We start from the raw sequence: 16020 nt of genomic DNA on the forward strand, positions 1-16020 counted from the left end.
TATTTGAACTAATAACTTGTCAATATTTTGATTGTTTAAGGCCAAATTAAATTATTAGATATAATATATAAAAGTAAACAAATACTTTCTGATTACAAATTTAAAAATATATGGATTATGTACATCATATTATTTGCTATACAAATCTATATTTCTTCTAAATATAAATCTTTTTAAACTAATTACATAAAATAATAGCTAATATTATATATACACCAAAAATTACTATAAGCACACTTATTATTCCTAACTAAAAAAATAAATATGGTAAAATAAGAATAAAAATGGCACCTCTAATAATATAAAATATATATTTACTATAATAAAAATAATTTAGAAGGAACGCATATTCAAAAACAAATTAAAGATACTCATAAAGTATAGCATTTGGGAGATATTTCATTATTTCACTTGCAATAATCAATTAGCTTAACTTACACATATAAAGTTCATGAAATGAGTTAGATTTCAATAAGATGGCTCCATAATATAGTTTAGTCTTTCATATATCAACTATCCTTAAATAGAATGAAATGATGAAGAAATGAAAACTCTTAAAGGAAAAAAAAAAAAAAGAATAATTGAAGGTGTTCTTGTTGCATTTTGATTGGTCTATCTATCCTTGCAAAATTCTGTTCTACATCATCCATTTCTTCTTTTGATTTTGTCGAGAATGATGTCTTCCATGAATTCCGCTTACTCCAACTTGATCCAATTTGTTTCTTGCAATCTTGCTGTCCAAAAACAAACTCATTAGAAACTAAACCATAAATGTTTGCTGTCACAAAAAAGTAAGTTTCTTCATTCAACAGAAACTAATACTAAGATAATAAAATGAGGGATGATCTTTGAATGAACAAAATTATAACCTTGTAATAAACATTGCATTTGCACTTAGAATTAGAACAAAGTATGTCTATGCTGCATGTAGTTCATGTATAACATTATGGCCGAAAATGCCTAATCTCTCACTGACCCAAAAAAAAATTCTTGGTTGAGTTGAGCAACATTGTTTTGAGATCATCATATCAGCCACTCAGCCTAGCTTTCAACATTACTTACTCCAGATTAACAAGTTTTTCCATGCTATCAGGGGGTAAGAAAACATCAACAATCTAAGGATTTTGTGAAAAATTGAAAAAAGACACAAGAAAATTCAATGCTTGTGCTTACTTATTTGCTTATGATCCCATTAAAATAGGTCACACCATGTGATGGTTGTACATACTTGATACTTGGATGTAGCAAAAGGAAAATCCTTAATCACAATGGTTATGGTCTTATGGAAAGTGTATGAGAAGGTATATTGTGTAAGATATGTTATGAATCATAAGAGTAATGCAGTGTAGGATTATACCTCTAAGAATGGTCCAGGTTGAAGTTTCTGTTTGCAACAAGAAAGTTCAACTATATACCTAGCTCCTTGTCCATGTACTCAACCAGCAAATAATTACTACATACAAGAATTCCAATATATAAATGGAGTAAACGTGAGAATTTTGAACTCTCCAATGAATTAGAATCAATTTTTTTGTTTGTTCCAAAATATGAAAAAGAATTTCATTACTGTGAATTCTAATTGTTGTCATTCCAAATATATTCTTAAGATCTTTTACATTAAGAAATTTGAAACAAATAACTTAATTACTCTACAAGATCTTTCTTTAAGCGTCACAAAGATTTTCCTATATCTTTATTGCAGATTTCACACGAGACTTTGAAGAGTATAGGATGATAAGAGCATTTTTAATGTCAAACTTGTACTGCAATGGCAATTAATTCTCCAGGAACCCTTTAAGTTTCAACAGGTAAAAAAGCAAAGTACATGACAAACTTAAACATTAAATTCAAATAGAGTTTAGAGAAATAGAAGCATCCTTACAAGAACGGAGGTGCAGCACCCCAATGCAACAAATTCACGAGTCCCAGAAGATAGTGTATCATTGGATGTCCCTATGAAAAAGAAAGAGGAAATAAATAAATGGGTAAAACAGTTAAATGGGGAGGAAAAAAAATCCAAAATTGATAGTGTATCATAAAAAAGCTAACAGTTTTTCGATGGAGTACAAAATTGGAATAAAATAAAGATTATGTAGGAGAGAATGAATATGGTGTTGGAGAAGATGAAGTGGGTTTGGAATAGAGAGAGAAAAACAGTACCAGTTTTAAGATGTTGAGTCATTGCGAATCCATTTCCCATTAACAGAAATGTAGGAGATGTGGGAAATGATTGGCCAAATGTGGGGGTCCTTCTTCTGTATGCGTTCGTCCAACAACGGACATTTATTAATTCTGAGTTGACTTAAAGTGGCAGGCAGCCTTATGTTCTCCAGCTTGGAGCAATCTGAAACTGATAAGTCTTGAAGGGACCGTGACTGTGACACCTCGAGAGATGTCAAATTTTCACATCTTTGGACTCTCATATATTTGAGATTTGGGAATGCTGGCAATGCAAAGGATGTAAGTGAATCGCAGCTGTTGTATATATGTAAGCTCTGTAGTGAGTGATGTTGTTGGTGTTGCATTGGGAATTCAACATTCTTGCAATCTATGATGTACAGAGATAGCAATGAAGGGGGCAAAGAATCCCCTGGAAATGATATGGCTGATGAGCAGTTTGAGATTTTTAGCCATGTGAGAGAGGTTGGTTGGGTGCGGGTCATGGCATTGAACACGTACTCCACCTGTTGCTCTCCACTAATCGATAGTGATTCCAATGTGGAAAGTGGTACGTCCCGCATTCTTGCTTCTTGTATGTCAAATATTCTTAATTGGCGAATGATGGGAGCTCTTGGCAGATAACAACCAAGCTGCTCGCATCGTGCAATGCCGAGATCCTTCAAAGATGGAAGGAAAGTGGGAAAATCTCCTCTTAACTTAGGACAATCCCATATACTGAGCACCTCAAGTTGAGGAAATGGTGCATCATCGTCATCACATTCAAACGACTCCCATTTCTCCCAGCAAGGCATTCCTGAAATAAAAAGAGTTTTAAGGGATCGGAAGGGTATTTCGCAATGATGATCAGTTCCATCATCCTTGTAGAATTCACCACCAATCATCTTCACCTTGTCAAAATCTGAAATTTCCAGCCACTCTAGAGAGGGTAATTGTCCAAGTGAAGGAAGCACCCAACAATTCTCGCATCCACTCAGCACCAACTCAGTTATGTTGTGGTACAAAGACTGCCCTACCCAATCTGGAAACATGGTACCCCTGTAACCCTTCATTCTTAGTTCTTTCAGGCCTTTGTGAGGTTCTAATTTGGCAAGTATATCTTTTTCGATTTGGGAATCAACCATCTCACTATCTTCACCTGATGACCACTCCAAACATAATTCACTCATGTATTTCTTATCAACCATCCTTGCCCTCCAAGCTTCCCTGCTGTTAACCACATTCTCCAATTTCTCAATCCGAAATGACCCTCCAAGATTTACAAGTTCTCCCAATTCCCCAACACCATTCTCTTCATGCTTGCCAACAATATAGTAACGCAGAATCTGCAAGTCTTTTAATTTTCCCATACCTTTTGGCATCTCTTCCAGTTCAGTGCCTTTAATATCAAGATGACGCAAATTCACAAGATTTTGCATGTTGGAGGGAAGCTTTTTAAGTTTCTTACAGTTGCTCAACTTCAAAGTTTGTAAATTGTACAAATCACACAATGAGTCAGGCAATGTTACAACTGATGTGTAAGAAAGATCTAAATAACGCAAATGAATCAATTCACCAATTGAATCGTGCAACAAGTCTTCCTCATGCGAAAAGGATTTAAATGACAATACTCGTAAGCACTTCAGTTCTTCTAGCAGGTGACAAGGATCGATTATTCTCACTGAGAAATCATCACGTCTATCCAAATTGATTTGCATCAATGTCCTCGCATGCTTTAAACTTTCACATACATCCATGATCTTTGAGACTGAATCATTGCGAAGACCATATGACAAATGACGAGTTTTAGTATCATGCTTGAGTACATTTTTGAGTTCAATGGTTCTAAAATAGAACTTTCCACCATAGAATGTTGCCAAATCATGCATCAGGTCGTGCATCACAAATGAATTTTCATAACCATCATTAGAATGTTGAAAAAATGATCTTGAAGCTAAATCATTAAAATATTCATAACCAACTTCTTCTAAAATGCTTCCACTCCTTGGTTGTTGCAAAAAACCTTCTGCCATCCACAATAACATCAATTCATCTCTATCAAACTCATAGTCCTTGGGATACAAAGAACAATAAACAAAACAGCGTTTTAAGTACGAAGGAAGATGGTAATAACTGATCCTCAACGCAGGAAGAATATCACTTTCCTCTTCAGAAAATTCCCAAATTTCATTGTTCAAAATATCATTCCAGTCCCTTTCATCATCTTTGGTACTTAGTAAGCTCCCAAGTGTTTGAACAGCCAAAGGTAATCCTCTACATTTTTTAACGATTTCTCTCCCTACTTTTTCAAAACCTAAACGGTCTTTAGAAAGCAAGGCAAGATTTGCAAACAATGACCAACAATCTTCATCATTCAACACACTCAAATTGTGGGCTTGATGGTGATGACTTTTGACCATATTTGCAATCTTTTCATCACGAGTTGTCACAAGAATCTTACCTCCATGCCTCCCTGCCTCAGTTCCACATTGAAAAGGAGTTAGCAACTTTTTCCAAGCCATATAATTGTTACTCCACATGTCATCCAAAACAACCAAGAAACTCTTTTTTGCTAGCTCATTCTTCAACCAAAGCTGAACTGAATCTAAATCATTCAAGTTACAAGGACCAGAAGTTGCTTTCTCTACCACAGTTTTAGTCACCTTAAGAACATCAAATTCTTCCCCAACACAAACCCATGTTTTAACATCAAATTTTTGCTGCACTCTGTCATCATTGAAAACCCATTGAGCCAAAGTAGTTTTTCCAATCCCACCCATGCCCCAAATGGGGATCACAGATAGTTTACCATCATTACTATCATCCAACAACAATTTGACTATATCCTCCCTCTCTTGGTCCCTACCAACAAAAACATCAGATTTTTGAACAAGAGATGTTGATTCAATTCTCCCTGACATGTTCTTCACTGAAATCTTTTCTAGACCAAGGATATCTTTATGACTTGCAATATCTTGTAGTCTAGCAATGATTTCTTCAATCCTAGTAACCATCTTCCTATCTTGCGAATTGAGAAAGCGGGACAGGAAGTTACCTGCTGGTGGATCCTTCCGAGTGGCAGCTTTGGTGGCGATTTCATCCAACAAGTCATCAGCATCATAGACAGCATCATGGAGATTTTCAAGCCACCTCTTGACAGCAGGGTTAGAAATCTGTTTCTTCTCAGCATCATTCAGCACAGCTTCAACCACATTCAAAATGGTCTCCAGCTTTTGAAGCAGCTTCTGGTCAACCTTCTTTCCTTTCATCATGTTGATGATTGCCGGGTCGGACAGCCGATCAAAAAGAACATTGAGAAAAGAAGAGAGAAAAGCTCCTCCAACAAGTTCAGCAGCCATGTTCACAAGAGCAAGAAGGAAAAGGAAGCGGTTTGTGTATGCACTCAAAACTCAGAATTCTCTCATAAACACAGAGTATGAAAGTGGTAGCAGTTCAGTGAAATATTATTGTAATGTGGTGCATGCTGATATTATTATAATTCTTATTGTCTTGCTCCGAAGCTGTGAGATGCTTTCGGAGCATTTGGTCTTCGTTCTTCCATTTTTTAAACAACGGATCTTTAGCTGCAAAATGTTTAACAATATCCACTTGTACATTTATTTATTAACCCACCTACCATTACTAGTGCTTCTTATACCATAAAAAATTGTTCACTTCTCTTTATTTTGTCACATACTACAATGCACGCATCTGCTACCTTTTTATAAAATAATTTCAACATAAAATTGCTTTTTATATTTTTTGTTGGGACCAATTACTTAAATTATTTAAGATTTGTTAAAAATTTTCGAATTATAGAAAATTATTATAAGTATTTTTTAATAATAAAATCACGATAAGCATATTTTGGTTTAAATACAGTTGATAAGCATTTACATAGTTTAACAAAAAATTCTAAAGTAATTATTCAAATTAATTACTGAAATTTATAATATCTGACACTTCAATGTTTAAGTTTTAAAATACACAAATCAGTCTCTAATATGTATCTTTTTTGTGAAAATAGATATCAGAGACTATTTGTATATTTTAAAATGTAAGGATTAAATTGTCTAATTTTAAAAGTTTTTAAGAATTTATTTGAATAATTATTCAGTGCAATGCATATACTAATTAACTCTTAAGAGATCTTCAATCATATATTTTAATTTAAAAGTATTAAAAAACTATTTCACAGCAAGAAGTAGTTAAAAAGTAATTAATAATTGATAACTAAAAATTTATAGATAACGATATCGTAAACTGTAATTAATAATTTTCAATTTAATTCTGATTGTCGTATTAAAAAACATACGGTTAATTATGCAAATTTGAATGTCAGAAAGAAAAAAAAAGTATTTCTTTTACATCAATTAATTATTTTTATTAGATATATAATATATATCCCCTTGAGTTAAATAGGTTCAGCTTTTATAAATTGTGGATTTCTGAGGGTTACAGTTCTATATATTAGCGAATTACTTTATATCATATATTAGTGTACTAATTGGTGTTAATATGTGTATTCTATTCTATATATTTTATTAAATTTGTGATTTGTAGAAACCTCGATTCAGGGACGGGAAGTGCATGCAGTGAGTGAGGAGAGTAGAGAGAAAAATAGAGCTAAGGGAAGATGCAAAATGAATTCTGAATTATATTGATTCAATTATCCCTGACATGCTCTTCATTGAAATCTTTTCTAGACCAAGAATAACTTTATGACTTGCAATATCTTCTAGTCTAGCAATGATTTCTTCAATTTTAGTAACCATCTTTCTATCTTGCAAATATGTTTTCTTCTAGTCTAGCAATGACTTGCATTTTATGTTTTATTGGAGACTAATTACTTAAATAATTTGGAGCCGATTAAGAATTTTTTAATTATAGAGAGTACCTATAAGTATTTTCTAATAATGAAGTCAAGATAAAAACATATTTTGGTTTAAATACAGTTGATAAGCATTTATATAGTTTAACAAAAAAAATCTAAAGTAATTATCAATATTAGTTTCTCATATTTTTAATATTTGACACTTTAGTATCTATTTTAAAATACACAAAACAATTCTTAATATTTATCTTTATTAGAGGGAAACTATATTGTTTAACGGAGACAAATACAGAGAAAAATTAATAAAATTAGAAGAAAAAAATTGATTACATATTGACTATTAAAAATTTGATGGTAAAAATAAAATTGAAGCTTATCGAAAATATTAAGAATAAAATTAAATAAATTAAACATTATGGCTATTTTTTTAAAATATTAAGGACAAAAACTATATTCTATCCAGAATAAAATTATATTGATATGTTCTTAAGACGCTTTTTATGTTATTGTTACATAGAATCTAACATGTTTTAGTCATTTTTTCAAGATAATTTTGTTGGATAATATTATAGTGAAAAGTGAATAATATTTTTTTCAATAAAAAAATTACAAATTTTTTTTATCATATGCAATTCACTTTTTTTTTCTAAATCTAGTAAAAATATTCACTCATCTTCTAATTTTACTATTTACAAAAAACAGTTTTCTTTTTTGTTCAAATTCAATGATTAAGCAGACATTTCTAAACTTCTTTCTCACAATTTATTTTTTAGTTTTTATGTAATGAATTTTTGTAATGATATTTTTATTTTATTTTTTAAATTGAATTTAGATTTTTCTTAATTTTTTGGTTTCTCACAATATTTTTTAACCCAAAAGGTAAATGACTAATCCATCACAAATTGGAATTATATTTAAATATTTGTCGTTGATCAATGAATTGCTGCATGCACAAGCCCAGATTAGAACCTCCGACAATTACTTAAACGATCTAATGAACAAACTAATAAGTTCATGAAATGACTTAACTTGGCTCCACAATATAGTCTAGTATTTCATTATTCCATATATCAACTATACTTAAAATAGAATGAAATGATGAAGACATGAAATCGTTCTTGTTGCATTTTGATTGGTCTATCTGTCTGTGCGAAATTCTGTTCCACATCATCCATTTCTTTATTCAACAGTTAGTTTCCGCCATTAGAAACTAAACCATAAATGTTTCCGCCGTCACAGTTAGTTTCTTTATTCAACAGAAACTAATACTAAGATAGTATACGGAATCTTTGAATTAACAAAATTATAACCTTCTAATAAACATTGCATTTGTACTTAGAATTAGAACAAAGCATGTCTATGCTGTATGTAGTTTATATATAATATTATGGCCAAAATCTCTAATCTCTCACTCTGACCAAAAAGAATAATAAAAAAAAAAAGATGGCCATTTGTTTCTGCTTATAAGCCATGCCACCTGTTCAGGACTGCATCATGCATAATTATGGGATAAAACAACAACATATAATAAAATAACAGTAATACTACTCAAAACTTAAAACTTACTCAAAGAAATGCCTTAGAATTCATTTCTTCTTCCTTGAGTTGAGCAACATTGTTTTGAGATCATCATATCAGCCACTCAGCCTAGCTTTCAACATTACTTGCTCCAAATTACCAAGTTTTTCCATGCTATCAGGGGGTTAAAAAAAAAGCAACAATCTAAGAATTTTGTGGAAAATTGGAAAAAGACACAAGAAAATTCAATGCCTGTGCTTACTTATTTGCTTGTCTCCCATTAAAATAGGTAACACCATGCTCATGTGATGGTTGTACATACTTGGATGTAGCAGAAGTAAAATCCTTATTCACAATGATTATGAAAGGTGTATGAGAAGGTATATTGTATAAGAAATGTTATGAAATATAAGAGTAATGCAGTGTAGCCTTATACCTCTAAGAGTGGTCCAGGTTGAAGTTTCTGAATGTGCAAGAAAGTTCAACTTTATGCCTAGCTCCTTGTCCATGTACTCATCCAGCAAATAATTACTTCATACAAGAATTCCATTATATAAATGCAGTAAACATGAGAATTCCCAACTCTGGAATGAATTAGAATCAATTTTTTTATTTGTTCCAAAATATGAAAAAGAATTTCATTATTGTGAATTCTAATTGTTGTCATTCCAAACACATTCTTAAGATCTTCTACATTAAGAAATTGGAAACAAATAACTCAATTACTCTACAAGATCTTTCTTTAAGCATGCCCAAAGAGTATAGAATGATAAGAGCATTTTTAAGATGTTGAGTTATTGCGAATCCGTTTCCCATTAACATAAATGTATGGGATGTGGGAAATGGTTGGCCAAATGTAGGGGTACTTCTTCTGTATGCGTTCCTCCAATAACGGACATTTATTGATGATGAGTTGACTTAAAGAGACAGGAAGCCTTATGTTCTCCAGCTTGGAGCAGCCTGAAATTGATAATTGTGGGAAGGACTGTGACACCTCCAGAGAGGTCAAATTTTCACGTCTTTGGATTGTCAGATATTTGAGATTTGGGAACGCTAGCAATGCGAACGATGTCAGTGAATTGCAGCTGTTGTCTATTTCTAAACTCTGTAGCGAGTGATGTTGTTGGTGTTGCATTGGGAATTTTACATTCATGCAATTCTTGATGGACAGATGTTGCAATGAAGGGGGCAAAGAATCCCCTGGAAATGATATGGCTGATGAGCAGTTTGAGATTTCTAGCCATGTGAGAGAGGTTGGTTGAGTGTGAGTCATGGCATTGAACACGTATTCCACCTGTTGCTCTCCATTAACTGAAACTTGTTCCAACGTGGAAAGTGCTATGTCCCGCATTCTTGCTTCTTGTTTGCCAAATATTCTTAATTTGCGTATGATGGGAGCTCTTGGCAGATAACAACCAAGCTGCTTACATCCAAAAATCCAGAGTGCCTTCAAAGATGGAAGGAAAGTGGGCAAATCTCCTCTTAACTTAGGACACTTCTTTATCATGAGCACCTTAAGTTGAGGAAATGGTGCATCATCGTCATCACATTCAAACGACTCCCATTCCTCCCAGCAAGGCATTCTTGAAATATCAAGAGTTTTAAGGGATCGGAAAGGTGTCTCCTGATGATGATCACTTCCATCATCCTTGTAGAATTCACCACCAATCCTCTTCACCATGTCCAAGTTCGAAATTAACAGGCTCTCTAGAGAGGGCAACTGTCCAAGTGAAGGAAGCACCCAACAATTCCCGCATCCACTCAGCTCCAACACAGTCATCTTGTGGTACCAAGACTTCCCTACCCAATCTGGAAACATGGTACCCCTGTAACCCGTGATTGTTAGTTCTTTCAGGTCTTTGTGAGGTTCTAATTTGGCAAGTACATCTTTCTCCATTTGGGAATCAACCATTTCACTATCTTCACCTGCTGACCACTTCAAACATAAAGAACTGATATATTTCTTATCAACCATCCTTGCCTTCCAAGCTTCATTGCTGTTCACCACATTCTCTATCTTCTCAATCCGAAATGACCCTCCAAGATTTACAAGTTCTCCCAAGTCCCCAGCCCCATTCTCTTCATGGTTGCCAACAATATAGCAAGTCAGAGTCTGCAACTCTTTTAATTTTCCCATACCTTTTGGCATCTCTTCCAGTTCAGTGTCTTCAATATCAAGATGTCGCAAATTCACAAGATTTTGCATGTTGGAGGGAAGCTTTTTAAGGTTCTTACAGTTGCTCAACTTCAAAGTTTGTAAATTGTACAAATCACACAATGACTCGGGCAATGCTACGACAAATGTGTTAGAAAGATCTAAATAACGCAAATGAATCAATTCACCAATCGAGTCGTGCAACAAGTCTTCCTCACGGGAGAGGGATTTAAATGACAAAACTCGTAAGCACTTCATTTGTTCTAGAAGGTGACAAGGATCGATTATTCCCTTTGAGAATCCATGATATGTACCCAAATTGATTTTCAGCAATGTCCTTGCATGCTTTAAACTATCACATACTTCCACAATCTTTGAGATTGAATCATTGCTGCAAAGGGCATATGACAAATGACGAGTTTTGGCATCATGCCTGAGTACATTTTTGAGTTCAAAGGTTCTAAAATAGAACTTGCCACCATAGAATGTCGCTAAATCATGCATGAGGTCGTGCATCACAAATGAATTTACATGAGCATTATTAGAAGGTTGAAAAAATGATCTTGAAGCTAAATCATCAAAATATTGATAACCAACTTCTTCTAAAGTGCTTCCGCTCCTTGGTTGTTGCAAAATACCTTCTGCCATCCACAATAACATCAATTCATCTCTATCAAACACATAGTCCTTGGGATACAAAGAACAATAAACAAAACAACGTTTTAAGTACGAAGGAAGGTGGTAATAACTGATCCTCAACGCAGGCAGAATCTCACTTTCCTCTTCAGAAAAATCCCAAATTTCATTGTTCAAAATATCATTCCAATCCCTTTCATCATCTTTGGTACTTAGTAAGCTCCCAAGTGTTTGAACAGCCAGAGGTAATCCTTTACACTTTTTAACGATTTCTCTCCCTACATTTTCAAAACCTAAACAGTCTTTAGAAAGCAAGGTGAGATTTGCCAACAATGACCAACAATCTTCATCATTCAACACACTCAAATTGTGGGCTTGATGGTCATGACTTTTGACCATATTTGCAATCTTTTCATAACGAGTTGTCACAAGAATCTTACCTCCATGCTTCCCTGCCTCAGTTCCACATTGAAAAGGAGTTAGCAACTTTTTCCAAGCCATATAATTGTTACTCCACATGTCATCCAAAACAACCAAGAAACTCTTCCCTGCTAGCTCATTCTTCAACCAAAGCTGAACTGAATCTAAATCATTCAAGTTACAAGGACGAGAAGTTGCTTTCTCTACCACAGTTTTAGTCACCTTAAGAACATCAAATTCTTCCCCAACACAAACCCATGTTTTAACATTAAACCTTTGCTGCACTCTTTCATCATTGAAAACCAATTGAGCCAAAGTAGTTTTTCCGATCCCACCCATGCCCCAGATGGGGATCACAGATAGTTCACCATCATTACTATCATCCAACAACAACTTGACCATACCCTCCCTCTCTTGGTCCCTACCAACAAAAACATCAGACTTTTGAACAAGAGAGGTTGATTCAATTCTCCCTGACATGTGATTATTCTTTATAGCCTTTTCTAGACCAAGGATATCTTTGTGATTTGCAATATCTTGTCGTCTAGCAATGATTTTTTCAATCCTAGTAACCATCTCCCTATCTTGCAAATTAAGAAGGCGAGACAGGAAGTTACCTGGTGGTGGATCCTTCCGAGTGGCAGCTTTGGTGGCGATTTCGTCCAGCAAGTCATCAGCATCATAGACAGCATCTTGGAGATTTTCAAGCCACCCCTTGACAGCAGGGTTAGAAATCTGTTTCCTCTCAGCATCATTCAGCACAGCTTCAACCACACTCAAAATGGTCTCCAGCTTTTGAAGCAGCTTCTGGTCAACCTTCTTTCCTTTCATCATGTTGATGATTGCAGGGTCAGACAGGCGGTCAAAAAGGACATTGAGAAAAGAAGAGAGAAAAGCTCCTCCAACAAGTTCAGCAGCCATCTTCACAAGATCAAGAAAGTATATGAAAGGGTAAGGGAAGTGGGTTGTGGTATACACTCAACACTCAGAATTCTGAAGAACGCAAAGTTTCTACTTTGCAGTGTAGCTTAGCCAAGTACACGCTGTGTTGCTTACTTCAATAATTGAGTTGAAGCAATAATTTCTTTTTCTTAATTTTTTTCTCAAAAAAAATACTTTTATTTTCCTATTGGAAATTTGGAATCTAAGTGTATTGAAATGATAAGTCTTTAACATCGTGGGGACCATCCTCCACCAACTGATGAGAAAAAACAAATGTGAATGGTCCTTAATTGTATTGGAAGATATTATTAGCTATTCATAGTTCATACAGTAACCTGCTTTATATGACTATGACGATTTAATATTGGATTAATGGATTACATAAATATGACTATTTTGATTATAAATTAAAAATTAAATTACAGCATGGGATAATAGTGTCCAAATTTTTACCATCTTTTCGGGGAAAACAATATTGTAGGATGATTTTATCAAAGTAGGACGATTTCAGGTTTTTTGTATGTTTAATTATATTTATATCACACTAATCTTAAAAATTATATTCAAGCTTCTTTTTATCTTAATGGAATTTTAAATGAAATTTTTATTTATTAATTATTTTAGCATGGAATATAAATTTGTCGAAATGAAAGTGAAAGAGTACACAATGATAACTTTGCTGTTTGCAGTTTACATCATTGCCATTGAGCTTTGTTTTCTTATAGTTGCAGGCTCTGCTTTCTTATATAATTTGGATTGATTAAGTGATTAATTTTGTATCTTTTGTTTGTTATTGATTTTCTTATGTAGTACTGTATGAAGCTCAAACACTTAGTTGAATTGTTCGTGTGTGTGTTGCACACAAATACTTATTTACACTCGTTCGATATAGTTGTGTTCAAACTGTGTTTTAATAAATATTAGTATGTTTAATTTTATTCTTAACATATATTTTTAAATAAATTTAAATGTTGTATATATTATTATTTATTATAATAAAAAATATTTTAAATATTTGATATAATTAAAATAAGATATTAAAAATAATTAAAAAATTAATTTATATTTTAATATCAATAAAATATCAAAATATCATTATAATTTATCTAAAAAATACTTTATATTTTATATGTATGCTTATCCCTGTATCTTATAAGATTTTAAAATTAATATGTCGACGTGTCCTATATCGTATCGTGTCCCGTGTCCGTATGAGTGTCCATGCAGAGTGCACGGTGCATAATAGATAGTAGTTATTAATAACATGAAGCAAAGGTGAATACACAATTTGTAGGTTATTCATATAAAGTTCTTTTTCAGATTGCACACAAACTCAAATTTAAACTAATAAAACATCAAATTAACAATAGTAATTGGAATTAATTACAATTTTACTTGAAGATATTCGAAAAAATTTAACTACGTCACATTCTGATAAAATTGTATTTTTATAAAAATAATTATTTAAAAAAATAATTTAATATATTTAATTAAACTATTTAATATAACATATATTCACATTTTAAATAAAATCATTCTAGTAGTGATTATTATATTTTAAAAAATATTACTAAAATTAAAATATTTTTATTATTAAAAAATAATTAAAATATAAAAAAATAACTTTAATTTTAATAATATTTACAAACTACTCTAACATATAGTCACCAAAAAAAACTACTCTAACATAGTCACAGCCGGAGTACGTACTCCTCATCCAGCGCCCTATGAGTTCGTTCACGCTCTACTAGGGTTTCACTGCGCCGCCTCCATGGTTACACCTTTCTTTGTCTTTTCTTCGTCAAAGTCTTTTCTATCTTCCTCTACTTTCTTCTCTTACTTTCTTTTCCACTTAGTTCCCTAATTTTCGTTTTCTCTCCCAATTCATTCTTCTTTTAATTCATTTCGTTTTCTAATTCACCCATTCCATATATCTTATTTCTCTCTGAACTCATTAAATACTAATTCTGTTTTTCTCTACACCATGAGCAACAAATCAGAGACACAGAACCCTCATATAATTGATAGTGATCAGGAGGATGACATGATCGTTTTAGCTTATGAAGATGTTTTCGAAGGAATTTAAGCCTGTACACGGAGCCTGTCTGGAAGAATTTTCTCAGATCGGATCTTTTCCGTAGGTACCATGGAAGGAGCTCTGTATGCAATATGGAATAAACCAGAAGGATTCAGAGTAGTCGAAAAATCCAGGAACCAGTTTTAATTTTTCTTTGAGAATGACTCTGATGTGACTCGAATTAAGAGAGGTTCACCTTGGTTATTCAAGAGTTTTGTTATTCATGTTTGCATATGGAAGCAATCAATAAACATGGAGGATAATCACATCTCTTCTTTTCCTGTATGGGCACAATTTTGGGGATTGCCTGAACAATACAAAACACTTGAGGTTGGACGAAAATTGGGTGGGAGACTTGGTCAAATTGAAGATGTTGCTCTATTTGAAGTTAGAGGCAACGATACACGCATAGTGAAGGCTAAAGTGGAACTGAACAGTGATAAAAGAATGAGGGATACACTGAAACTGCTTGATCCTAATCAGAAAATGCTGGAAATTGGAGTACGCTATGAACGTATAGGTGTGTTTTGTATTTATTGTGCAAAATTGCGACATGAATCTAAGAACTGCCAATGTTTTATTGATGATTCTGCCCAAAACAATATCAAGGAAGATAAAGTTGGTGAATGGCCTTAAGGCAGATCAAGTCGGTAGGCGTTTAACTGAAAAGAGAGCTTCCTTCAATCCTAACCAACCTCGGGATGGTTCTATTCCAGCTCAACCGAAGAAAAAATCTCCACCTGGTTGGCTTTTTGATAGTTTCTAAAAAATGAGTGTGCAAGATGATCAGAAAAAACAGAATAATGAAAAAATTGCTGCTAATTCGGGTTCTAGAGAAGAAAATGAGGGTGAATCAGAAAATACAGGTACGGCTACTAATACTAATTCTTCTTCTAATGCTCTATTGGAGATATCCTATACCATGAATAATGTCCAACACAATAACAACGTCATATCCAAGCTTAAAAAGGAGAACAAAAAGCCAAACCTGAAACAACTTGCCAGAAAGTCTGTGATAGGTTTCAAACGGTGAATAATGTCCAACACAATAACAACGTCATATCCAAGCTTAAAAAGGAGAACAAAAAGCCAAACCTGAAACAACTTGCCAGAAAGTCTGTGATAGGTTTCAAACGGAGGAGTGGAGGTAATGGTACTGAAGAAATTTCAAAAAAAATTTGTCTCAATGATATTGTCTCTGATGCTATGACGGTGGAGGGTGCCAGCCTTCAAGTGGCACCCAAAGAAATATGAAACTACTCTCGTGGAATTGTCGGGGTT

At 33.5% G+C, this 16020-nt stretch overlaps 2 protein-coding genes across 4 annotated transcripts; both read right to left on the reverse strand.

Moving 5' to 3' along the window:
- Positions 1-349: 349 nt before the first annotated feature.
- Positions 350-8433, reverse strand: LOC112753799 (putative disease resistance RPP13-like protein 1). Of its 3 annotated transcripts, none has more exons than XM_072221326.1 (4): positions 2161-5894; positions 1883-1953; positions 1358-1453; positions 350-730 (listed from the first exon to the last, which is right to left on the reverse strand). In XM_072221326.1, exon 1 carries the CDS (start codon positions 5514-5516, stop codon positions 2166-2168), a length of 3351 nt encoding a protein of 1116 aa, XP_072077427.1. In that variant the 5' UTR covers positions 5517-5894; the 3' UTR covers positions 350-730; positions 1358-1453; positions 1883-1953; positions 2161-2165. The 3 variants fall into 3 exon arrangements, with proteins under 3 accessions (XP_072077427.1, XP_025657420.1, XP_072077431.1); XM_025801635.3 differs by having other exon boundaries at positions 350-734; XM_072221330.1 differs by lacking the exon at positions 1358-1453 and having other exon boundaries at positions 350-734; positions 2161-8433.
- A 666-nt stretch (positions 8434-9099) lies between these two features.
- LOC112754034 (putative disease resistance RPP13-like protein 1) lies at positions 9100-12943 on the reverse strand. The gene has a single exon (XM_029293117.2). It carries the CDS (start codon positions 12639-12641, stop codon positions 9291-9293), a length of 3351 nt encoding a protein of 1116 aa, XP_029148950.1. The 5' UTR covers positions 12642-12943; the 3' UTR covers positions 9100-9290.
- Positions 12944-16020: the final 3077 nt, after the last annotated feature.

This window comes from Arachis hypogaea, chromosome 2 (genome assembly GCF_003086295.3).
Source record: "Arachis hypogaea cultivar Tifrunner chromosome 2, arahy.Tifrunner.gnm2.J5K5, whole genome shotgun sequence".
In the NCBI taxonomy this organism is placed as follows: domain Eukaryota; kingdom Viridiplantae; phylum Streptophyta; class Magnoliopsida; order Fabales; family Fabaceae; genus Arachis; species Arachis hypogaea.